The 27,600-nt window shown below is 37.6% G+C and overlaps 1 protein-coding gene across 1 annotated transcript; it reads right to left on the bottom strand.

Moving 5' to 3' along the window:
* Positions 1 to 627: 627 nt before the first annotated feature.
* On the bottom strand, positions 628 to 27,284 carry MRPL3 (mitochondrial ribosomal protein L3). Its single transcript, XM_054060159.1, has 10 exons — positions 27,165 to 27,284; positions 24,674 to 24,852; positions 23,578 to 23,669; positions 22,680 to 22,778; positions 18,507 to 18,606; positions 16,450 to 16,510; positions 8,791 to 8,899; positions 6,933 to 7,010; positions 5,841 to 5,918; positions 628 to 1,424 (listed from the first exon to the last, which is right to left on the bottom strand). The coding sequence occupies exons 1-10, from the start codon at positions 27,266 to 27,268 to the stop codon at positions 1,275 to 1,277; spliced, it is 1,050 nt and encodes a 349-aa protein (XP_053916134.1). The 5' UTR covers positions 27,269 to 27,284; the 3' UTR covers positions 628 to 1,274.
* Positions 27,285 to 27,600: the final 316 nt, after the last annotated feature.

The raw sequence follows: 27,600 nt of genomic DNA on the forward strand, positions 1-27,600 counted from the left end.
GAATGTGAAGCTATTACAAAAGACATCTTCTGTGACAGCAGACACCATAATGACAAGGACATCACCTTTTGAATTAGGTAGTATTAGTAAGGTCTTCAGAAACCTCTTTACTTTGGTTATTTGGTGCCTTGTGACGAAGCTGCAAAGATAAGTAGACAGCACTGCTAAACTATTAATGGTAGCTTAGTATACGCGCATTCCTGAACTACTGTAGGTCTTGTAAGTAAGCGTCAGATGGCACTGACAGTTACGCAGGTACCTGCTTCCCTATGTGAGAGGATTTACAGTGTTCAGAAGATCAGACTTAAATCATACAAGATGAAACCCAACAGAAATGTATTGATTCTAGCTATTATTGAAAAGTGGGGTAGAAGAAAAATACTCATCATTATCAAGACAAATCCTTCATATTTAACCTGTTTTCTTTGTAATAGCTGTCCTGTAACAGCATAAGAATCCAATATAGAGACAACTGTAGATGGGGAGATATTTCTCCAGAGAGAACGTAAGGAGGGATCCTCTTCATCCCAGTTCACAACAAGTTGTCAGTGAAGGCAACAAACAGGTGGCCACTGCAGTCTTAGTGCTGCTTTGTAACTGAACAGTTCCCATCCAAACACCCCCTCATCATATACACTGCCAGTACTTGCTGAAGAGACAGACAGTGGTTGGCATCACCCTTCCTTTGGAAAATTTGGTGGGTACCTGCTACATTAAACTCAACATGATGTTAAAGCAAAAGGAGAGAAAGAGCTCTGGTGAAAAGAAGTAAACAAAACAAGCTCATGCTGCTACAGAGCAATGTATTTTCCTGTTTTATTTTGGATTATTCTTCACGAAGTTGGACTCACATCTGATTTATCCATCCCCCCCAGATGTCAAAGCAGATCTGAAAGTTTTTTTGGATTATGAGTTGGCCAGCATACCTTCCACAAAAGAGAAATAGAAAGTTTGGTAGCATTCAGAAAAGTAAATGGAACCATCTTCAAAGCAACAGTTTTTCAGCAACAGATAACTTTTTACAGCCTGAAACACCAAACAAGAGACCACTGTGGATAAACAAGTTTGGTGGTCTTTACAACCTGCCCTTAAGATTCACTTGCTGCTTTACAGATTGCAGTTGACAGTGGTAAATCTTATTACCTGACCAAAATGGCAATACCTGAAGTGTTCAAGTCAGTTGATCAGACTGCAGTTCATAGGTTTACTCTCAAACAGCATTGCAAGGTTTGTGAAAATAACAAAATTATGTTTTTTCAAAGATGTGAAGAACATTATGTATATGTGACAGATGGATCTGTGAACTGGAACATCTCCTCATCATACAAGTCTTCTGGTAGTTTTTCATCTCCATCAGCAAAAAACGTAGGGAATGGAGGGTTTTTATTTTGTTCCTTGTAAGTAGGCAATTTGCTGTCTTTGACCTAAAAAGCAGGAGGGGGAAGCGTGGCGTTAACAAATCTTCCAGAAGACTTTGAGACAGTGTTAACAACAGAAATTAAAGAACTCAACTTGCATTACATAAGGAAAAAACCCAACAGCATTCACATTACACTTGTTCATTCCACGTATAATCACCACTTACTTTAATACCAACCCCAGCTACTGAATTTAACATCTTGTACCTGTCATTAAGGAGTCTGAGAAGGAAAAAAAAACCCAAAACAGCAAAACAAAAACAATCAGAGTGAATTTATCACCTGTATCATACTGTGGGAGAATCAAAACCTACTCTTATTAATTCATTCCTCAGTATTTTAAAACGTTATTAAAAGTGAATTAGTATGTTTTGTTTAAACTGTTTATATCTCACAGTACTTTCCTATATGACATATCAAGTTATATTATGCAATGTCATCATCTCTTCAACAACCAAAACAAGTTTTGTCTTAACAATACAAACTAATTATGGCAACTAATTTTGCAAAGTTATCTGCATGTGCTGTACTTAGTCCTTCTGCCTACTGCAGAGCTATTCAGTGACAGCAGATTCAAGCATCTAGAATTCTTCACCCAGGAATCCGTACCCATATTCTGAGCTTTTAAAAAAGTTAACTTCCAAGAATTGTAGTGCTACAGAGAAATAACTTTCCTTTACTGACCTCTGTCCATGTGAAAAGATTTAAAATCTATCTCCTGAAATTCCAATATCTGAAGAAAATTAGTAGCTAGAATTATCAGTGAAAAGCAGTTTGTCTGCAGTAGAAGATAGAAAGCTGTGCTATCTCTGAAGAAAAAAAGAGCTACAAATTCTCAAGGGATGAAATTTAACTTAAAATTGAATTCTTCATTTCTACATGGTTACATATGATCTTCCTCCTGACCTGTAATATTCCCTTTCAGTCACTATACTCAACTGAATTAAAAAAAAAAAAAGGACAAATAGATTTGACAAAATTTTACCATAAAGAAGATAAGCTCTTTCTCTTTTTTTTTTTTGGGTGCACTTTTAAAGAACAAAAAGCTTCTTAGTTGAACAAAAACCTCACGTAAGATAATTGTGACCCAGCAGGAGTGAGTTCAGAAAAAACAGTCAGATAGCTTCAACAGTGCCATCTGAACTGCTGAAGCTGAGAAGTCATTCTTCCCTTTCAATATGCTGCCATTGTTTCTTTTTCTAGATGAAACCATGTTTTAAATACTTTGCCAGTTACCTATTATTTCCCTTGCTCCTTTCTATTTTACTCCCTAATTCTATTACATGTCATTAGCCTTTGTTGTCAAAAGCACACCCCCCCGTAGTCCCCACACAAGTTACGATAATATTAGGAAGATAATACATAATTTGATTTCTGATAACTTATTTATATTTCATATGCATTTTATTCAAATCATATTCATGTCAACATTTTGTTATTTTGTGTTATGCTCATAACGAAATAACATGTGCTGTTACATACAGGCTGAGTCATTACAGGCAGTTTGGGACACCTGGAGAGTGAAAGGAATTTAATTTTTTTCCCTTTTCTTAGAACAACTTCTTGTCATAAGACTTTGGAGCAAGACATCTACACTTAACTGAAGGCAAACCCAACAGCCTAATCTTTGTCCTGTATTAGTTTATCTAAATAAAAGTAAGATTTCTGTTCAGCCTTAACATTGCATTTTACATTTTAATCTCAAGTGGCATTTTGCAGATAGTGCCTCTTGTGTGATAAGGAGAATTCTTAAAGAAGATTCTCATGAAACATTTTCAACAGACCATTGTTGCTTCCAGAGGAGTGTGATTGTTTCACTGTGCCCCATCCAGACTTCTCAGAAGGCACCAAAACTTGATGCTTAAGTCACAATTCACATTTGCAGTTTAACAGGGCTTCAGGCTGTGTTAGCACCCACAGCAAAGAATGCAAGTTGGATGTTAAAAAGGAAAATGTGTTTAAATATAGAAAATGTTACAAATTATCTCCTCAGGTATTACACATTACCTAGCTCTGATTGTATGCCATTTTTGAAGCTCGACAGAAAACTGAATTCAAGAACTATATTCATTTCTGTCCAGCCTTATTTTTCTGACCAGCCTTATTTAGTCACAACCCCCCCACCACCACCAACAACAAAAAACCTTCAAACAACTATACTATGGTGCCCAAGCCATCAGACAGGGAACACAAAAGAAGTCAAGGCATAACACTATTCCTGCACATCTCTAGTTTGAGCTAGGGATAATTCAACTCTGGCATCAGCACCTAGAAACGCAGACAGTAATATTGGCAAGTGTGATACAAAAGAAGTAACTGCAAACTACTAAAGTCTTCTCTAAGGGTTACATAGGTTTGCCAGAATTTCTGGTTTCATGAAAAGTCATATATTCAAAGTCATCAACATTGAATGTGCAAGAAAATCAAATGTCTTAAAATTAAGACAGGTCTAAAACATTATAAAATAGAAACTATAACATCCTGTATTATATCATATTAGAATCTCTTCCATTATAAAGTATCTATTTAGAAAGGGAATTAGTCTTGTGCTTCTCTCTTGAATGACTGAAGAGAAATCAAGGGTCAAAAGCTTCTAAAAGGAAAAACGAGTCTTTTTTTCTAGAAAATCAACACCACAGACAGTAACTCTATGCCTTGTAATCTAAGATACACCAAAATAAATGGGTTATTACCTGAGGTAGGATATCTTGATAGGCACCACACAGTAAGTTACAGATGCTCAATCTGCAATGTTACTCTTACAACAGAAAAATTCCATACATTCCAGAGTAACACTAAAGTTCCTTAGTTTTATTAGACCTTGTCATTGAGAAAGAAATCTATGCTAAAGTAAGCTTTTTTTGAGGTTTCCAGTTGGCTAGAAACATTACTTATGTCAGTTATTTGCATGCATGCCTCAGTGTGCAATACCAAATGAAAACTGATTTCTAATTAAACCAGGAATCCATCAATCCTACTATTGTGCGCTTTTTCTGCTGAAAACGAAACATGAAAAATTATAGCGCTTCATCTCTGTCTGGATACAGTGCTGATACACTGTTTCCAAAAATACATAACATACAAAATAAATATATGCTTTAAGGTGCACTGAGTTTTTAATGGTTACCAAGCAACACAGAGTGGGTATCAAACACCAATCCCTTCCTCTTAGGAGCCACACACAAGAGAAAAATATTATGCGATATTCTATTTTTTGAGCTCAGACAGAAGAATCCACATCCCCCAGACATTAGTTCTACCTAAGCATAGGCAGACACTTAGTGGAATGAACAGTATATATTTCCCAACAGTAATAATACCTACTACTGTACCTTCATCTCAAAACAGGATTACTGGATTATTTCTTACTAGAAAGCCATGAAAGTCTGAGCATGGAGTGCACTGATCAAGATCTTTCAAATACTGTATTACCTTAATCAAAGAGCTCTAAGGGATGAAATATCTCATTCTTCCCATGGATCCTCAAATCTCATTTCTAGTAATGGAATTAGCTGCAATTCTGAAACGTGCATGTCAAAATGCGTACTTGAAGATAATTGGAATTTTCAGGCAGGTAACTATGATTTGAAACGGTTTCATACATAACCAGCTAGCAAATACAATCAATACAGATTCTATATCTTGTAGATGTAGAATCATAGAATGGTTTGGATTGGAAGGCACAATGAAGGTCATATAGTTCAACCCCTCTGCAATGAACAGGAACACCTTCAACTAGAAGAGGTTACTTGAGTGTTTCCAGGGACAGGGCATCTACCTACCACCTCTTTGGGCAACCTGCTTCAGTGTTTCACCACCCTCAGTGCAACAAATTTCTTCCTAATATCTAGTCTAAACTTCTTGTCTTTTAATTTAAAAATGTTATCCCCGGTCCTATTGCTACAGGCCCTGCTAAAAATTTTTCCCTTTCTTTCTTATAAGCCCTTTTATGTTTCCTCCTGTACCTCGGCTGCTCCTTGGAAAGGTAACTGGAAATGTTTTGGACAATCATTAAAGCAGTGCTTGCTGTGTATTTCTGTTCATAAATACAGCCCTTAAATAACATTCTGAAAATCCCACCATTGTGCTATTCACTCAAGTTTGTGTTAAAAGGAGACAGACCCAGCCCTGAGACACTTACCACAGGGTTACAGTGACTGTGGTGGATTATCACAGTCTGCGCAGGTGTACAACCCCAGTGCAAAGCTAAGAATGAGCCATTTAGTGTAACTGGTGACCCACTGCCCCTATTAAATGCACTCTTTCACAGAACTACTCCTATTGACCTTTAATTCAATGGTACAAGATGGGACTCTGGAGAAAAGAAGATTGCATTCAACCAATGTTTTTCCTTTTATAAGAAGAGAATTGGAGAGAGCTTCCGAGTCACTAATATCAGTAAGTTTAAACTAGCAAACATACCTTCACCAGACAATTTGTGTGACCTGGAACAGACCCATTCACATAAATAATATCATGTTTTGTGTTTATCCTCCACACCTACAAGATAGAAAAAAACCCAGATATTAAACTCATTTTACAGACCATTCCCAGTTCTACCAACACTAAAACAGCAAAGCACAAACTGATTAACTGGACGTGGTAGTCTGGAGGGAAAAGAACGTTCTACAGAAATCTCAAGCGGCCACAATTCAGTCACACATAACTTTCAAATGCAGGACCTATTAAACAGTATTGAAGGGCTTGTGATCAGGCTATATTGGGTAAAGCATCCTCTCATTCAGCATAATGCCAGCTGAAGCTCCCAATTCTCTTTTCCCTCTAACAGAAACAGCTCTTGAAAAACATCAGAGGTGACAAATTAAAACATATACGCTCATGACAATGTTACTACAAGCATTTGTTAAATTTCTTATTATCCTATGAGGTGGTCATCTGAACATGCATGTTTTATGTTATGAAACGCTGATTTTAGTTAGCAGAGAGCGGCAGCAGATGCACATTTTTTTACAAACTAGAGGTTAATATATTTTCCATGCAAACTGCACAGACTGCCTTCAGAGACAGAGAACAGTAGCTGTAATAGCCCAGGAACTGCTGCAGCTATGTACTCATCAGAACCTAGACAGAAACTCTAATCTCCTTTTTGTACATGAAAGCAAAGTTAAGACTTCAAGCAACTCAGATCTGGGCTGGGTTTGAACAAGTGGAATAGGCATAAAACATTAACTGAAGGTCACCAACAGCCACGCTGTTTTCCCACTTCAAAGGCAGAAGTCAAGGGACACTGAAAAACACATCAGATACAGAAGTAACACCTGAAATCCCAATCCCCAGGGACTGCACATAGGCAAAGGGAGTTCGGGTAACTTATCTGTAACCCAAAAGAAGACAGAAACACACATTTGCTGCTCTTGTCTCCGCAGCTTGCTTACATCAAGATGCACCTGTCCCAATTCCAACACACAAGACACGAAGACAAAGCTACATGGCTAAGTCCATTGCTTGGCACTGCAATCACTTTATATACATTCTAGTACACTCAGAACTCACCTTTAATCCGAAAGATGTCCTATAGATGTTACCCATTTTACCAGGCATTTTCTTTCCACGATAAACTTTGGCAGCTTTCTAGATAAGAACAGGGCCAAAAAACAGCATAATTGCAAGAGGTACAGCTACAAACTCAAGAGCAGCAGGAAAGAAAATATGCTGGTATTTCCAATGTTGAAAATATTTAATATTGAAAATACTACATTTTCACTTAGTGAAAAACAAGAAAATATTTTTTTCTATAACTCCTGTCAACACAAGACTCTCAAACACACCACAGACCACAGCAACTGGCACCCTTCCTAAACTACTTGTGGATATTACCATAGAACTTCAGAGCAGTCCTGCCCTGGAAAGCTGCCAAAATTAACACATACTGTAGCTTTTCCTCCCCCCTCCCTAATACATGAGATTTATACTGATGTAAACCAGATCTTTTCAAAGTATGTATTTTTGAGAATAGAATTTTTAATTACCTCCCCTGCTACTGCTTAGTCTCTATCCCATTTTTGTTTGGCTGGGTATAACTGGGAAAACAATGGTGGAAAAGGCAAGGCAGGAATAAGTACCGTAATTTTCAGTTCTGCAGTGTTACCTGGGGATTTGTCTGAGTCACCTCTATCACTCTATTATTAATGAAGTATTTTTTTTAACTTAGGTGATAGTCATGATTTCAGGGAATCAACTGCAATAAAGTTCTAGGGACATGACTCTGTATTGAAGAATGCAAAGTAACTAAAATAGCTGAGGTGGTCAAGATCAGACGAGAAAATAAAAATCAAGGCCTTGTTTTTCTCCTATGGCATACTTTCATCTTGTTTCCTTTTCATCACACCTATTTCCAATTCTATTTCTCATTTTACATACTTTGTGAAATTATATGCAGTGTTACTGCACAGGAAATTCCAATTTATGGAAAAGTAAAGGGGGGTTATTTTGTAAAGATGAATAATACCATCTGATAAGACAAAGTTTTGAATGTTAAAATATTTATGTTCTTCAGTCTTCAGAGAAAACAGTGCCAGGAGTAGAATTCAATTCCCAGTTGAAATGAAGGACTACAAATCAGTACTGTATGCTTTTACAGTCTCAATTACTCAAACTTTGTTGTTTGATGTCTTTTTGCTTTTAGTATTGTCTTAAGCATTTTTAATCCTTTTTCAATTCTTATTTTAATTTCTCCAAGAAAATTACAGACAATTCAGATTCAGTACTGTGACTCAGGTGGTCTTAATTCTGTATAAGGAAGCTAGTTTGAAAAATCCCTCTTAGTTGGGCCTAAATGCTGTGCAATCTTTATAGGGATGAAGTTTTAAAATGCATTTGCCCCAAAGCTTTTAAACTAATATCGTTTATAGCATAAAACTTAGAAAATATTACTCTTTACTAGCTTAAAAATGCTAAGAACCCGACAAACTATTTTGGGAATGACAGAGTTCTGCACAAGGCAAACATGGTGATAAATGCAACTGGGGTTCCAAAGGATAGCATAATAGCTACCGTTTAACTAACAAGTAAATCCCTTCCAATCCATAAATGCTGTGATAAAAGATTCTTAGATCTCCCTTTGAAGTATTAAGAGTATTTCTCTCAGCTATAATACAAAATATCACAATGTGCTCAGCTACAATATGTTTGCTCACTTAACAGCAATATAGAACATTCATAAACAGAGGCATAAGCGACCAAGGTATCTGCACTTCTCACTGTGCCGGTTTCTGAGCTTCCTTTGAAATAGCTGGAATTCTCTGCTATCACAGAGCAGATGGTAACAGCCAGATATTGTGAAATTTTTCATTTTTAGTAAGCAGTTCTAAAAATAACGAAAAATGTTTAAACAGGAAATAAGAATCCTCACATTGGTAGATAATGCTCCAGGACGTCTGTGAGTTTTTGTCTGCCCGTGGCTCGCAGGCTGGCCTTTAAACCCCCACCTCTTCATGACACCTTGAAATCCTTTACCAATCCTGAAAAGAAAAATAATTTAGAAACAAGCCTAGGTTAGTCAGACTTAAGATTTTTAGCAATAACCATTAAATTCAGTCAAACTCATGATCTTTTTACCTTTAGCAAAGTTCGGCAGAGAGAACATTTTAAAACAAAAATAATCTGTATTTTACACTAGACACATACACTACTGCAATACATAAAATGTTGCTCTAGAGAATAAGAAGCACCAGAAGAGAGTGAAATGGGCAAAAAGACTAACATGTAATGCTCATTGCTGTGATGGTCCTCAACATATTGTACCATAATGAAGCTTTCACCAAGTGGACACCAGAAGAAACAAAAACCCCAATAAAAATGCTCAAATAAAAAGGAACTGTACAATAACACATGTCAAAACTTAATGACAGGTCCTAAGCATCAAGAGAACAAGGAGACAGCTGCTTGCACTAGCATAAAAATAAACCAAGGAATGTTTCTTTTCCAAACTACAACAGACTTATCATCTGAAAACAGTTTTATGTGTAGCAAAAACACTTAATTCTTTTGATCTGTACTCATTTGACAAGTGAAGTCTAAAAGGCAACAGCGAATAAAACATACTTTCAGAGCCCATGCCTTAATCTTTGAGGAATATGATAGCATTACTGGCTTTGGAGTTCTCTCTTCACTGCAGGAACAGACTCAATAGGAAAAAATTGCTTTACCATTGCACAGAAGAAAAGCCAACTAAAGTATGTGTTTAAACCAGCATTGTCTGCTTCCAAAAGGAAAAGTCTGAATACAGTGTTTATGACTGCACTACTATTTAAGTAATTTAACAAGATGATCCTTTTCCTCCAATTCAGAGAAATCCTTTCTCTGCTAATGCGTTTGGCAACATCACGGTCCTCTTCGTTCAAGCATTAGAAACTTCCCGTCAAACATAGGAAAAGAAAACTAGGTATAAGCCCGCTGTATATATCTGGATGATATTTTGCCGACTACTCTGATGAGAAAAGCATTACCATTAAAAACAAGAGAAAATATACAAGTGTGAAAATACCAACATTCAAAAAACCCTAGATTCTTTCCTATTGAAATTTGAATATTTCTCCTCTGATTGCTGGCCCAGTTCCCTAGAGCAACTCAAACTACAGTCAAAACCAATGGAAAGACTCCCTAAAACCATAAAACCGCAAGGAAAGAAGACTTGTACAATCATGGCGTCCACCTCTTTGTTATTCTTTTCCCTACTCTGAACCTAGCGGTCAATTTCAATTAAATTTGGCACAGAAGGAGGATACCTAATTGTTTGAAATCAAAATCACTGGTTAGAAACTAATGACGTTTTTTGTCTCCTTTCCTACAACTAACTAAGGAAATGCTAGAACATGATTAAAGTTGTGGTATGTTCCTTTGGCTTGCCAGTAAACCAGTCTTGCAAGTGTTTGTCACCAGCATGACAGTCTGTCAAGGCCAGCAGTTACACTACTATCTCATTAATCACCTTATTTTTAAAATCTTGCAGTAACAATAACTGATAGTTGTAAAAAAAGGTTTGAAAAATACTCCTACTTCAATAGAGGCTCAAAATTTGTCTTTTTCTACGTTTGCAGATTGCTGAGGGATTAGTAACTCTAACATTTCTGTAGCAGAAACTAAGCTATAGGAAAACTTCTATCTGATCTGCCAAAATGCTATTTATTTCTTTAAAACTTTCTACTATTGGCCATGTTTTCCAAGCAGACTTCGGGCATCTCTAGCTGGAAGATGGAATTAGCAAACTCTCCAAAACCAACTGCAAGTGCGTTGCATAACGGCTGTGCAGCTACCAGAGCAAGCAGACTGGGGGCATGATTAATTCTTCAGCTGCAGAAATGTACTTGCAATTCAGAGAAAACCATACAACCATCGAAAGCTACCATTTCAGAAGAAAATGGTCCTGTCAACTTAAATCAAGAAGCATAAATCCTTGATGTCATGAAACCATGTCAATGTTTCATTTAGATTGTTAATTTTTAGACATGAACAATTTAGAATACTGTAAGTTGTACTTTTTAATAAAACATAAAACTATAATAAAGTTAATATTTGTAAGAGCTACATTTTGAAAGAAAGTTTAATTTTTCAAATACCATATCTTCAAAAAGATGTGACTATATCATAAGACAGTTGCTAGTTTAATGATCTATGCAATAGACCACATTCATCTGCTTTTTGGTCTTTCGAATCACACAAGTATTTTCCAGTGAAAAACAACTCAGGCTTTACAATACTGAAGCCTTACGAAATTCATAGAAAGTATGGGCACACTAAAAAAAGAGCACTCTGCTAAACCTGAAAATTCTCATATGCCTGTCTACTGGAATATGAAAACAAATCTCCAACATCTGAAATGTTCTTACTATAGTCACCAAAATATATCTCACTGCTGAGAGCATTCTAGAATAGTGTTTTTCCAACCTAAATCCACCTTGATGTGACTGTGATCTGTTCTCAGACAAATGGTGGATGCCTCTACTATATGCAAAACCTTTTATGAATAAATTTGCCATGACTCAAAAACTATCTGTATTTCTAATGCAAAGATTTTACATTCTTCTGTATGAAATGCAAAATGCTTTCTAAACTCATATTCATCTTACATAAACCAAGAACAGCACTTAAGGTGCATGCTGTTCAAGTAGTTACAATACATACTATTTTACACAAACTATATATTTACATATTATTTTTAGTATATTATATACACTGTTCTATGTAATTTCACATTAGCCAACCTACGTATAAAAGATATCAACTAAACACACATCTTTCCTGGAGTTACTTTCCTTATGATGATCTGCATCACAATTTAATTTAACAGTGCGTCCAATGAACCCTTGATTTCCCACCGAAACTACTGATATCCCATAACATCTTGATCTTTATAGTCTGTCAAATCTTTACAAAGAAATACAAAACCATTCTGATTTAGAACAAACTCAAAACATTCATAAGAAGTAGTACAACTCCTAAATCTCTTAATAGGTATAGTATTTGCAACTTCAGACATTAAGGTTTGTCAAAGTGGGATCTTAACCCAGAACCATACATTAAACAAAACTGATATCTGAATTTCACTCTGAAAGAATCAAGTAATGTGCTGTATCCGAGATATGATAATCAGGAATCTACATTGAAGTAGAATGTTTGTCATTTTTTTACACTGTTGTGATTTCTTGATAAGACAATTTCTAACTGTTGTCTTGGCTTGAATCAAAGACTCTACATTTGTTCCGACAACAGTAACATCAAACACTATTCTTGAACAAAAAAATCCATGCATGAGACCTATCTTTATTAGACTTACTATGTTCTTCAATACATGGAATTTAGTTGCTTACTTTACTTAGCTTCACTGAAGCATGACTACCTGAATCACAGAAAGGAACCACAGGCAGCAATGACATTATGCAAAAGTAAGACACACAAATGTTAAATGAAAGCAAAAGAATCTTTCTGCAGAATTAAAATTAAGTTTAATTAGACACAGTTGTTCTGTTCTCACCTGCAGGAAAGCAGCTGTTCAGGTCAATCACACAATTTTGTACAAAACCTCATTTTCCAGGTTTGACAGAAGTAAAATGGCAGTATCTAATGAGCCAACTTTCATTTAGAAAGCTACTGGAATAAAGCACTTTATTTAAGCAACAATTTAGTTTGCTGCTAACTCTTCAAACTCAGCTAATTTAAACGACAATTATTTAGGTGCTGTAGAGGAAAATGATTCCAACTACTTAGTCAAATAATTTCAGACAATCACAGAACATACTTTCAAGCTCAGATGATCCTGTTAACCTCGCAAAGCTTAAATAAACCACTAACACACCAGAATCGCCACTTAATACTGACACATTTCAAACAAAATTACTGTTGGCTTTGAATCTGGAGTGGCAAGATTTCTGATGTTCCCAAAATGAACATCAAAATTTCTGAACTTTTCCCAAAATGTTCAGGAAACGGGTCATGAAGAGGCAGAAAATGGAAGAATACAACAACTGCATTTCCATATAACACTGAGCTACAATTGTAAGGCACGATCTCACCTCTGCCTATCCCCATGTTTTGGTCATCTTTGTACAAGTGTAGGAGCTCACTCAGCTGATCTGAAAACTAGGATGTGCAACTGACGCAACTGAAAACTAACCCACTGAAGAATATAGGTTATCTCACACTGATCTTCACATAACTCAGGACATCAGTACTAGCAACAGAAAGTCGATAGGAACTCTGTGGGAATGAGCACTAACTCCTCTTTGGGCAGCAGCCTCTACTATGCCAGCTTAAAGAGGTTGCAGAAGTGCAGCCTGCGAGAGAAGTGTTTCCGTATGCTGCTGTATATTTTAGCCCAAAGCACACTAGGGCTAAACCAGACCGTTAAGCCACAGGAATTCTGAAGTTTACTGGTGTCCCCAAAAGAGCATTAAGCCTTTACGCATTTTTGAAGCATACCTCAAACACCAAGGAAAAGTCTGGTCATTAAACACAGCTATAAAACGTTAAGGATCGAGCTTTTAAACAGCTGAAAACAAGTACTAAGGAAAAAAATAAACACCATAGAAGACTGACAGCGTGCAGACACACTGCCTACTGTCAGAGCTCTAAAAGCTACTCACACTGTGCTGAACAAATTACAAGACTTCAAATAAAAACAAACTGCATACATCTTTAACTGAACCTCATTTCTGCAAGAGTGTTTTTCTTCACAGAGGTACAAGTGAATCAAAACATTTGAAAAGACTTTGACAAAAACATTTGCAAGGAAAGTTTAAAAGCAGACAGTCGTAAAAAAACACCCTACACTTTGGTAACTAAATCAAGATGCTAACCAAGGCTTCTGAAATGTCATGGAAGTAGCTTGTTCAAGCTACAATAACTACGAAAAACTTGCTCATTTTTAAGGAGTATATTTTTGACTTACGTCTTGGCAGAAGGAAGTGTACAAAAGGATCCCGCTCAACTGACTCATTAAAAGTTGGTAAAAATTTAAAATATCCTTTATATTCCTCTATATTTGCTATTCAGTTTTCTTTCATTCCTTTTTAAAGGAATAGTTACAATTAATCATGCCATTAACAACAGTACTATCATCATTTATATGACTCGAAACACTGCACACTTCAGTGTTTTCACCAGTAAAACAAAATTGCCGACAATCTTAAAAACCCAAAGCACATGTTCATGTAAAAATATTTCTAACGAATATATTAGCAGTGATAGCACATTTTCAGGAATTACTGTCTTTTAAGTCCATAATGGTTTGAATCAGGAAGATGGAAGTTGCGAAGGAAGAAGAGGAAATCAATCTGTGTCCCCTTACCATAACCCAGTAAGTACATCTTTAAGTACCTTTTCAAAAATGTCCCTGTGGCTTAGGATCTTTCAAGTACCTACATCACTTCAGAAAATAGGACTTTAGAGAGCAATTTCAGCCTGTGGACAAAAGCTTCCCAGGTTCCATCTTAGTTCAGTAGAGAGAAGCTGACTTCTCTTGGGGGGGAGGGTGTTCAGAACACAGGTCTAACATAAAGTACATTCTCATTTTTCCCTCACAGCGCAGCTGAAATGTTGTAGCTCAATATGACAATCATTCCCAAGATAACTTTTTTCGCTCTGCACTGAAGCATTTCTTGGATATTTTTCTGACATTGTGAAATTTGTACTTACAGGTACAGTAACTAAGAATGATGGATACAGTATTCTCATAAATAATTAAAAAACAATCCCTATTCAAGTATGAAACTAGGCAACACTGGATGAAAATGCACTGAATAAAGTAAAAGACCCAAAGAAAAACTGAAATTTAGTAAAATACTTTGTTTGCCCAAGAGTTAAGGGAATATGATAAATGCAGCATTCCAGGAAAGTGAAAATTACTAAAACAGATTAAAGTAGAAAGCAGAATGCAAATAAGTCATAGAAAAAGGTTAAAGCATTCCTGGATATGGAACGACTGGAATCATTAGAAAACCCCCGATTAAAAAAAAAAGATTTTTCTTTAGCTAAAGAACTTTTTCTTCTCCTTTTATGTTTGGCATCTGTATAGTAGGATTACATGTGATATACTATCAAAATCAGCAGTGCAAACAAAAATCTAATTTCTGAAATAGGATCAAACAAATAAGTATCAGGAGAAAACAGATCAGAAATACTGAATTAAAAGATAGGATAGATTCACTGAACGTGACCAAGAACCCATTCTATTTTTTACCTTGCTAGCATTTTCAAATACATATAGGAAGATACAAATCAATACCCAGTGGTTGCTTACCCGTATCTCTTACATAGCCAAAAATCCCTTCCCTAGTTGCTGAAATATTTCTAGAAAAATGAAGTTTATCTACATTAACAAAGTGTGACAATCTATATAGAATGACTACATTCCTAACGATGCTTTGCTTTGCTTTGCAAACAAGCTATTGTCTCTTACAGGCAGTTCACTGAATGCAATTTAGAAGCAGAACAGGTAACATATCAGATCTAAGTATTACATAATTTTGATGTAGAAAAATACTAACTCCAGTCAACTCTCGTCCTCCTGTTCTCAACAGGGTGGCTTCATAAGTGTAGTTAGGTGTAGCTAGATTAAAACCAACTACTCAGCTGTACTGACATAGTTGTTTTCCCCAGATATACAAAGTCCTGTGAGTAATATTAGACATTTACAAGTATTAGACATGTGCAAGACAATTAAAATGGATGATATTTCAACAAGGCCAGTTGGGTATAATCTCCATCACATAAAAAATTAAACACCAAATGGAAAACGTTATCTTGATATGACAACACAACAAAAATATACTTCCCTGAAATATGGAGACAAGTTCGCTCGGGCAGTGGAAATTGTGGATGTAACAGAAGAGGCATGACTAGTCTTTCCGGCAAGATGCCAGGTTTTCTTTTGACACTCTCTACCACTTGAGCTCTAATTTGGCATTCACAGTGGTCTGAGAGGAAATCATTCCTCCCACGTTAAAGTAAAAGATCATTAGCCATTGCTAGCAGAGGAGATGAGCTGGAGCATGATAATAAGCATGAGAATAAACAAAACCAGAATTTGACAGCTCCGTTGTCTGGCTAAGTGTATTCACTATCTTCCTGCTCAGGTGATACATCTCTCTTTACATCTCTTCACGAAATCAAAATTAAGCACTCCTTTTGGGAATTGATGCCTTTCAGCATTTCTTCCCCACTTCTAGGTACCACAGATGCTGTTCATGCTAAGCTTCAGTACCTCTTTCTCAAGCCGTTTGTCACGTTCTTCCACGCTAATCATGTATGTGCAACAGACAACACATGTGGACAGACAGCCCAAATAGTATTTATTTACCTACTGTGTTCAAAATAAAAAATAAGCTTCAGCAAAGAGATATAACTTGGTATTTTTGACCCAATGGCTGAACAGATTTCTATTTTCTGCTGCTACCCTTGCAATTGTATTTCACCTTTTGTGAGCCACGAGTTCAAGCCAAAGTAGGGGGCTGGGTGGGTGAGAATTCAACCACACTATTTGATAGACAAACCATAGACGTTTAATCAGACTTACGTTTTTCCAGTAACATCCACGAACTGCCCTGGGCGGAAGTGAGCAGCATACAAAGGAGTGCCTTCAAAAGAAGAGAGAGAGTGTTCAACTAAGTGCTGAAATCCTCAAATTACTATCCAGCCATTATCAGCCAGAGTAGATTATAATCACAGGAAAGGAAAGAAAATTTACTTTGATTCACATTTCACTTGTTCTTCTTTATAAACCTCACAGACTAAAACAGATGCTTTGTATTTACTACTTAAGCACATTTTGCAGTTCCTAGCCCAATTTCAGATGATTGGGAAGGAAGGGTCGGGGCTTTACTCAGATAGGTTGCACTTCAGACGCAGAGAGACAAAGTCCAAAATGCTTATTGGTTAAGAAACACAATAAACAAATTTGCAGAAAAACCAGAACAAACTACATTTATAAGTCCTTGCACTTCACGAAGTGGAAGGTTTAAATAAAAAAAAGACAATACACAAAACACTTCCTTTAAAAAATGGGGTTAAAAATAAAATTATATTTTGCAAGGTTCCTCTTCATTACCATGCAGTATTTCCAAACCGAAGACTGTGACAAAAGTTGGTTTGATGGGGTCGTGGGCAGCCTGATCTAGTGGGACGTGTCCCTGGCCACACCAGGGGGATTGGAACTAGATGATCTTTAAGGTTCCTTCCAACCCAAACTATTCTATGATTCTATATACAGTTTAATCCACTAGGGAATCACCTATTCACCAGCCTTTAGTGGAAGCAGCGCTACTGTCAGTCAGTGACATCACTCACCTGACTGCACTTTCATTCATTTCCCTAAGTGCCTGTAGTATCAAAGCTCTAATTTTAACCAAAGATTTATTTTGTCTTCACTAGTTTTTTTAATCCAAGTGCAATATTATTTTATTAGCAACAAAAGAAAAACAGAACTGACAACATAGTTCATTATAAATGAATTTTAATATCAAGACCAATGCAGCTGCATCTTTACCAGTTTCCAGCCTACATCAATTAAAAATAAAATGAAATTTTAATTGTCTCATTTCCACATCCAGTTGCATGCCATTTTCAAATCTGCATGAATGCAAACTGAAAAGATGTAAATCTTTCCTAAGTCTGAAGCATAGAAGTTCTCAGATTATTCTACATTACATTTATATGATCCATACACATCCGGCACAAGATGCCTGTCAGCAGCAACTGACAAAAAAAATTATGTACATGAAGGATGTTATAAACATAACAGACATACTGCAAAATTAGTATACTGAATACTTGCAATTCTGCTTTATCTCAAATTTTTGCTTGCACCTATCAGTCCAGACTTCCTCTTCATGTCAGATTTTATTTTTATCAGTTACTGCACTGTCTTAAAAAGGTCTTGCAAAACCCCTCACTACTGGCAAATAAAGATGTAAGTCATTAGAATTTCCCACCCTACACAACTCTTTGGGATATACATAAAAGTATCAAAAAGAACAAAATAAAAGCAATTTAAATATACCATATGCTAAAAGCTTAAAAACATAAAACTTCTCATTATATCTCTGAACTTCTAATACTGATTTTTAGTGAGAACATCTGTTACAACATATTTTAATGCATTTTACTTTGCCAGCTGCCAGAAAAAACACCATATATAACTGCCATCAGTGCTATTTCTCAAGGCATCAAGAAGAAAAACATCTCAAACTGCAATTTCCTGAGAAATATTACCACAAAATTCTCAGTGCCCCATCTCATTGGGGTAATTGCATTCATATTTATTCCCAACAAGTGAGTCAAGGTTAGACACTATTAGCTAGTTTGCATCAGGCCTCTTTTTTCAGTAACAGAAACATACTATCTAGAAAAAACAAAAAATCCTATTTCTCAACATCCTAAAGGTAAAGTCCATTTTCCAGCTTTTCCCCAAGAAAAAAGTTTCTTTGGCTCAATGACAAAGAAAACCCAAGAAAAACCTCAGCAATTTTTATATAGAAAAGAAATGAAATACACATCTAACTTGCTTTAGCTCTACAAGAAGTGGCAGACATTAAATGATTATGCATATAATATTCAGTAGCTCAAAAAGATTACCTGGTTTAACTAGGGCATCATCTGTGACATTAAACATTGTAAGTTTCTGCTTCGGTGGTACTCCAGCTTCTCTAAAAATTTCCATTGCAGACTCTGATCTCTGTAACAAAGTGCAGCCATAAAAAAAGGGATCACAAAATACCCAAGGATCAACCTACCACAGAAAGTGATTATGGACATCAACAGTGCCCAGAGAGTAAGATATATCATTCTATACTTCTATCTTGAGACTAGCATTTTAACTCTATATAAAATTAATTTAAAACTCCTGAGTCTGCATTTTGTCAACCAGCTACATCACATAAACAATAGATATGAAGATTTCTAAGATCACAAAAGGGTAACTGATCATTTAGAATGTATGTAAAATATCTTGCTGCTTCTTCATGACTTTCAAAGAGTTTTGTAGTAATTGAAAAGCATTTTGTCTTTTTCAAAGCGGCTAATTCCTTAGTTCCACACCACCACAAATAGCAGTTATTTACCTAACAAAATCAGGGAAATAAAGCCTGGTCTTCCAGAAACTTCTAGAAATGCTAAACTGCCCACAGAAGAGAATCTAGAGTCTCAGGACAAAAAGGAAAAATGAAGAACAAGATTATGATTCACATATTTTTAAAATATACCAAGTACAGTGTCAAGCACTGCTGACTTATAAAGAAGAACTCTTCTTTTTAGAGGACTCTGATGAGATTAAAAATACTTAAAATTGTTCTCAGCTATTTTAAACAAAACAAGTCACAGAAGACCTGGCCACTGACATGATACTAAGCAACAGAACAGTGATGTAGGAAAAGTGTAGCCATAGGAAAAAAAAAAGCAATGCAGTTGATTTTTCTTCAAATGAATTCTCCTACAAAGCAATTTAAGCATCTGACAACATGGTCACACTTGGGTAGTCACATCTCTGAGGTTCACTTCTCAAAAGTTCTTTGCAGTTCTCTCAAAAATAATTTTGTGTATTTTAAGAAAAAAATATGTGAATCACTTTAAAATCGTTACCCACTTTATTCTGAAAAATCTGCATGTTGCCTTTCTTTTTGTTTTTAAAAATCTGCTAAAATGGTAAGGAGAAGAGAGGAAGTTTTGTGAAGAACGAGAGAAAATGATGATGAAGATCTCAGATAGACAAAAGAAATTTTAACTATGAATCTGTGCTTATTTAAGGAGGAAATGTGGATACAAAGTCTTTGAGAGTTAAAAGGGTTTTTTTTGAATGATTTGTTAAAACAGTTGATGATTTTTTTTTTTTTAAAGAAAACCCACACGTATCTGAACTAAATACAAAATCTCTCTGAAGACCACAAAGATTTGAAGTATCTATGGAGGAAAACTGTATTACACTGTAGTACTATATAGAATCATAAAACACTTTGGGTTGGAAAGGACCTTTACAGGTCACTTAGTCCAGCACCCCTGCAGTGAGCAGGACATCTTTAACTAGATCCGGTTGCTCAGAGCCCCATGCAATCTGACTTTGGATGTTTCCAGGGAGGGGCCCTCCACTACTTCCCTGGGTAACCTGTTCCAGTGTTTCACTATCCTCACTGTAAAATTTTCCTTCCTTATATCCAGTGTAAATCTACCCTCACTTGGTTTAAAACCATTACTCCTTGTCCTGTCACAATAAGCCATGCTAAAAGTCTGTCCTCATCTTTCCTATAGGCATTCTTTAAGTACCGGATGGAAGAATGTAAGAAATTAATATAAAGAAATCCCCTTTCTACTAAATACCTGCTTATTGATCCTGTATTTCCACTGTTATATAAAACTGCTGCCTAAGACAAGCTCTGTGCTCAGCATGGGTGCCTGGAAAGAGCTACCAGAGTTGAAGAAAAGCATAGCGAGGGTCAAAGAGTGAAAACTGCTTACATCTGAAGAGTCCTACTATAGACTTGCACCATTCTACTTCAATATCAAATTTTCCTCAAGCAGTCAAGTCACAGAGATGTGTTTCTATAAACAGAACACGCAGTCTTTACAAAGCTTTCCTAAGAAGCAATACTGAAGAAAACACTGAGCAAATACTCAGATGTTCTTACTTTTTAAAAGACCTACAATATATTCCAGTACTATGGGAAAATAATTGATATGCCCTCACTTCAGAGAAGCATATATAATATTTTTGGCAAAAAATTGTTAGAACACTGACAGAATTGCACTTCTGAGAATTTTTTTTTTATTAAAAAAGCAACGAAAAATCTGTTCACTTGTAATAGACCGACATACAACCAAGCTAAAAGCGGAAAAAAAACTTGCTAAAAATGCAACACCCCTTATCATTTACTGAGGAATTTGACACTCAAAAGATATACACAAAATTCTTTGTTAGTAAAACTACTGAGGGAATAATTAGATTGAATTAATTAAAAATCAGTAGCTGTGAGGAATGTGAGGAAGACAAATGTTCCTATAAGGAACTAACAGAAGATAAACTGCTTATGCTAATACAATACAGTATCATTCAGCTTTCCTTTAACTCTCCCTTTCAGACACTTCAGAGAGAAAAGAAACACTTAGAAGACTGATAAATATAGGTAAGCAATGATTCAAATCCACAGCTAAACCACAGAAAGACATAATTTGTTAGTATCTTAACAAGTAAAATTGTTCAGAATAGGTCTGCCAAATTCTTTATAAGAAATTATCTAGTTTATATACAATGATGAAGATAACAACAATAACACAGAGTTCAGTCTCAGGCCAGGTTCTCATTGCAGATAGGTTTAAGGATATTTAATTAAATTCTTTATTAAACCGAGACTCATTTATTAAATGAGTCTAAGTTCAACCAAATTAAGAGGAGCTAACTTGGAAGAAATTTTCTTAGTTCACAAGAGCAGTTTAAACAGAATTTCTCTATATACCTCCTATAGTCTGACAATATATTGAATCACCATTAACATCATCTTTATGAAAAGATCAACTGTAAGGAGGCTAATGTGCATAATATAACCTGAAAATTATTGTTCACAAGATTCTTGCATGTATTAAACCAAGTTAACAGGAAAGAAAGAACACAGCTGTGATTTCTTCAGGAAAAATGTCACACCTGGAAAGTAGAAACGGATTAAAGGAACAGGAAAGACACCTGAAAAGTACAAACAATGATGCTGAAACTCAGCATAAGCCCACTGAATAAAAGAAAGATACCTTAAAACATAACCCTGTTCAAAATCAGCAGAATAAAAGTCAACAGATTTACCAAAACAAAGAAGCTCCTTATTACCTTATCTTCACTAAAGCAAAAACAAGTACACAAATTAATTTTGAGGCTTTGGGACAACCTTCTTTGAAAAAGGGAAATATATGTCCTCAAAAAGCCAGGATAACCAATGGAAAAAATCTGCTTAATAATCTTGAGCCCTACATCTTTTACTTGCCTGAGTCAAACAAATGAGTGTCAGGAAGTGAAAAATGTTCGTTTTATAGAAATAACAGATCATAGAAACCACAGTCCTTTGAGGGAAAGCTTTGTTCCTGCCTTGGTCTACAATTTAATTTTACTCCTAAGGAATGTCAGCTCTGTTAGACAACCTTAGTCAATGAAGGTGCCTGGGATTCCCACACTGGGTATTTAGAGTGTCTAAACAAATGAGTGGTTTTGATATCGCTGTTGATGAGCTATAATCACTAAGCTACCTTCCCGAAAAATTAAGTCTTGAACTTATTCATCAGTAAAACTACATGCAAATTAAACAAATCTCAACAGATCTGTGGAAAAAAACAGAACTAATAAAACAGTACAAGAGTAAGCCACTGATGAGCCTGGATGAGTTTACAACAGGCCATTAAAGCATGTATCTTGCAGTCCTGGTCTCATACTACACCTCTGCGGACATGGGAACATGCGTGTTTCTACACTGCTAATGGCCCTTCAGACCTTTTCATCAGCATGGGATACTGCACATCAAAGCAACTTCCTAAACTCACAGCTCTCCTAGAGAATCAAGAGGCAAAACTTTCAAAAAGTTTTTCTTGTTATTATTCTCTTAATCAAGAATCAACATTAGCATTAAGGAAATAAGCAAGGGTGCATGCGGTAAAAGATCAGTTCCAAAGCATGTATGTCTGCCAATTAATCTTTTAGAGACATCTACCTATGCTATTTTTGTACTGTAACCACAATAGAAACAACTATTCTAAGAAAAACACCCAAAGTGCTTCACTTACAGAAAAAGGAGATACATTTTTGCCTCCAACAAGTAGTTTAGCTGATTTTCCACCAGACTCTTCCTTTGAAATATATTTTAAAACGTGGCAATCTTGCACCTTAAGAAAAGAAAAATAGTGTTTATTTGAGTACAAGCAGATGTGTATGCTTTGAGACACATCTCATAGTAAAAGTAAGAGATTATCAAAACAAGTGAAACAAAGTCAGTCTCTGTTTTCATTTGTATCAATATGACAGGAGACACAGCCTACAAGTAGGGCAACGTGTGACGCTTAAAGGCTTATCTTAAAGGAATATTAGTAGACTGCAAACTGCACTTTCATAAATGCTGTAGAAATCAAATAAACTTTCACAGTCATCTTTTGCCTGCAAGATCTGCAAAATTCCTACTGTATGTGGCAGCACAACATACAATAAGAGTCCACATTTAAGCCTCCTGCTCCTTTGCCCTGTAAACTTGATGTCCGTCACAGCACTGGTTTATCATATGGCAGAAACAGGATAGCAAACAGCTTCATCACAGTAGTAGCTGCCACAAAACAGGAAGAAGCAGCTTCAGGGCTACTAAGGCCCAGAAACCAAGGTAAGACATTGTGAAACAAGGTGCCTGCAGGTGGCAAAATAAGCTTTATGTTGCCTCCCATCTTCCCTCATCTAGGTAATACTACACACAGTTCGGCAGCACTTGAATAGTTGAGGCAGAAGGAAGACTACTCCTAGAAAGTTTGGGATATAACAGAGAACAGCCACAGCATACTATGCAGGACTGAAAGAAATCTTTCCTTTCTTTAGGGATTCCCTACTCTGTACAACTGATAACTTTCACTTTTGCCTGAAACTTCTGGTTAACAATTTGAACACAGTACAGGAGATGAAATTCATCACGATTTGTTTCACCTTAAGTAGTGTAACAGCATGCTTTTTTCCTGACTTGGTCCATATTGGCATCATTCCCAGTTTCACCGCAACAACACCAACTCTGACGGAATCTGTAGATCAAACCAGAAGACAGATGCAACTCCACACTTAATACTAGAAAAAGCTCATCTCATAATTTGTAAAGTCCCATTAACTCTGATCTTTCCTAAGGAGTTGAAAGAGGAGAGAAAACATCGCTGATTCCCTGCACATTGCTTTTAATCCCACTAGTAGTAAAGTTCTACCTGTTCCAGTTGTGTTCGATAGAACATACTAACTAGTTCCCCATTTAGATTAGAACAATCAATACTTCAGACATATATTTTTTATAGAAAACATAGCACCCATGTAGAATATTACAGCCAAACTAACTATTGAAAAGTTTATTGCAAGAGGCTCCTCCTAACCTTGGCATATTTTTTCACTGTAACCATAGCAAAGGCAACCTATTAAGCCGGGCTTATGACAGTTCATGGCATGAAAAAAAAACTTACTTAAGATTAGGAATAAATGCTTTAAAGTTTGAAAACTACTCTTTGTTCCAGTTTCCACTGTCACATCTGAGGATCTTCTCATGGATTTACAGACTGCCAGGTGGTTGTTCACTGTCAAATGATGCAACACCTCTGTAGGCTCAAAACCTTTATACACAATATAAAGCCCGTAAAACTTGGAATCACTAAACACAAGTGGAATGTATTATATACTACACTTTTTCTTCAGACTCCAGTAATAGTTACAAGAACATTTTCAAGTTCATTTACTTTATTTCTAGGGAGTCTTTTTTAATGAATTCTTAGATTATCATCTTGTTGCTTTGCAGCAGTGGGACTGGCCAGGTGCTGATTTGGACTAAAACTGAAGGTCTTACAAGGTTCTTAACACCCTACAATTATTAAATGCTTTTTAGAGAACTAATGTATTACATTTACTTATTTACTAGGATGTGTTGCATGGCTGAGGTAAAAGCAAAAAGTAGAATGCTTTACATGACAGAAACCTGATATTACTGAATGCAACAACACAACAACAACTTCAGCGTGAACCTGGTATTTCAGAAGAGACGCTTTCTCACCTGGTTTCCACTCATTCAGCGGCCACGGCTCATCTTTCAGAGGGCACAGCTTGCTGGCTGTCTGAGCTTTGGATTCCTCCGTAGTTATCTTCTTCAGGAACTCGACATTCTCTTCGGAAAGATGCTCATGCCACCACGTCGCACTGTTAATGTGCCTGACTATGAAGCCCAGCTGCCCCCTTTCCAGTGGTGGGAAAAAGTTTTAAGTATCTTATCAGTTCAAATGATGTCTCATAACATGTATGTTCATAATGCAATCCATACTACGTAATACAGTACACAGTCATAAAGACCAAAATCATGCTAGCAAACTATTCAACCACCATCACTCACCATGGCTACCCTTGACCAACACCTAGTTATCTGTCATGCTCTCACCTAACTTTTAAAGTATTCCGAAATATGCCAAAGGAGAGCAAGCAACAACAAATCAAACAACCACTCCTTCTATGATATAAAAAGCCAGATCCATGAATGAAGAGATAGCAGCGGGTGTTTAGTTTAACTTTAGTAAGACTTTCACCACAATCTCCTGTGGCATCCTTCTATCCAAGCTGGAAGTTATGGCATGGTCAGGTGGGCTATCAGATGGGGAGAAAAATGGCTGGATCATCAGACTGAAAAAGTCACAGTTAATGGTTTGTACTCTACCAGGCCAGCTACAAGGAGAGTTCTTCAAGAATCTATTCAGAGACTTGACCCATTTAATATCTTTAACAATAATCTGTAAGAGGAAATGAGTTCACACTTAAGTTTGCAAATAAAACTGAAGGGAAGAGCTAATAATGCTCAAGGGCATCCCCTCTGCCAGTCAGACGGAAAAGACAAGGAACCCAATGAAATTCATAAAGGAGGAACACAAAGTCCCATGTGTGGGATGGAATAACCTCTTGTAAGTGTATAGATTTTGACTTCAGGGGAGCAACTCCAACACTAAATCCAGTTTTGGGTCCCCAGTCCAATCAGCAAGTCCAGCAGAGGTACACAAACATAGGGGTTGGAGCACTTGCCCTGCGAATTGAGGTAAGTTGGCTAGTTTAGTTTGGAGAAGAGGTGGCTTAGGGGGGACCTGAAAGCAGCTTTCCAATACCTGTGAGAACACTAATGACAAGACAGAGCCAGGCCAGTTTACCAAGGTCCATGCCAGGAGAATTGGTATAAACTGAAAAACAGGGTTCTGATTTGACAGAAAGAAAAAATTTTCAGCCTGAGCACAGTCAAACCCTGGAACAGCCTAGAGAGACTGTGCAATCTCTGTCCACTGAACGGTCTCAAGGCCTAATGAGACAAATCCCAGAACAATCCAATCTGACCTCAGAGCTGGCCACACTGCGAGCAGGAGGCTATACCAGAAAGCACTCAGCATCCTTCCAGTCCCAACAACTCCCTGGATTTACATTCACTGCTAAACAGCTCACTGTACTGCATAATTTTTGTGAGAGTTTAGAAAAGCCTGAATGCTCCTCAATCCTTTGCAAGCACAACAAAACACATAGTTAGCAAATGCACATGGCTGGTTCTAACAGCAGGCCAAGGTAACTCAAAACACAGTAGGCCGAGTCATTCATAGGTGCATATATAAAAAGCATAGGTGCTTTGGTTGCACATACCTATGTTCTGCTACAATTCCCACACAGGCTGGGACTATTACTAAGAACCATAGAATCATTAAGGTTGTAAAACACCTCTAAGATCATCCAGTCCAACAATTAGCCCAACACCACTGCGGCTACTAAACCACGTCCCAAAGTGCCACGTCTACATGTGTTCTGAACACCTCCAGGGAAGCAGACTCCATCACTTCCCTGGGCAGCCTGTCCCCATGGCTGACCACTCTTTTAGTAAAGAATTTTTTCCTAATGTTCATTCTAAATCTCCCCTGGCACAACTTGAGGTGATTTCATCTCGTCTTATCACTTGTTACTCAGGAGACAAGAGATCAACAACCACCTCACTGCAACCTCCTTTCAGGTAGTTGTGGAGGACAACGTCTCTCTTCAGGCCTCCTCTGCTTCAGGCTAAACAACCCCAGTTCCCTCAGCCACTCCTCTTAAGACTTGTTCTCCAGACCTTTCACCAGCCTCTCTGCCCTCCTCTGCACACGCTCATGGTCTCAGTGCCTCGGAAGGAACCCGCGGCCCCACCACCTTTGCCCCTGCGAGTTTTCCAGGCGCTACACCCATAGGCCTCTCCAAACGGTGGAGACCGGAGGAGTGGCCAGAAGGGGGAAGGGGAACACGGGGCGGCCATAAGGGGGACGACACACGGGGCGGCCAGAAGAGAAAGGGAAAGGGAAAGGGAAAGGGAAAGGGAAAGGGAAAGGGGCGGGGGGGGGGGGGGGGGGGCACGACACGGGTGGCCAGAGGACAAGGTAGGGGGGAGACACAGGGAGGCCAGAAGATAAGGTGGGGGGACGGGGTGGCCAGGGCGTGACACAAGGGCCGAGCCCCCCCGGCTCTCCCCGCCCCTGCCCCTCCCAGTCCCCCGCTACCTGCCGCCTGGAGCCGCTGGAGCCGCCGCCGCCCCGAGCGACCCCCCCGTCGCTGCCGCCCGCAGGCGGCTCCACAGCCGGCCCAGCAGCCCCGAGCCCGCCATGCGCCGCTTCCCGCGGTGCCCCCGGTCCGGCGCGGAAACCCTTCCGTGCTGCCCCGGCACGAGGGTTCCGGGCCGCGCTCCCTGCAGGGGGACGGGGGAGGAGTCAAAAGTTAAAGTCTCCCAAACCGTGTAATCATAGAACAGAGTTGTAAAATCATAGAATGGTTGGATTGGAAGAGACCTTTCAAGGTCATCCTTCTGTCGAAATTGGAGAACTATGGATTTGATGCGTGGACTCTTCGGTGGATAAGCAGTTGGTTGGATGGTTGTGTTCAGAGAGTAGTGGTCAACAGTTCGATGTCCAGATGGAGATCCATGACAAGTGGTGTCCT

Source organism: Cuculus canorus, chromosome 2 (genome assembly GCF_017976375.1).
Source record: "Cuculus canorus isolate bCucCan1 chromosome 2, bCucCan1.pri, whole genome shotgun sequence".
NCBI classification, from domain to species: Eukaryota; Metazoa; Chordata; class Aves; order Cuculiformes; family Cuculidae; genus Cuculus; species Cuculus canorus.

Bases quoted from the DNA above. Each gene is read 5' to 3' on its own strand.
- MRPL3 (XM_054060159.1), bottom strand. From the start codon at position 27,268: ATGGCGGGCTCGGGGCTGCTGGGCCGGCTGTGGAGCCGCCTGCGGGCG. The intron at 23,670-24,673 runs GTGAGAAAGCGT...TTTGATCTACAG, and splicing joins GCTGAATGAGTGGAAACCAG to ATTCCGTCAGAGTTGGTGTT. The intron at 5,919-6,932 runs GTGAGTTCTGAG...TCTATCTTGTAG, and splicing joins GGACATCTTTCGGATTAAAG to GTGTGGAGGATAAACACAAA.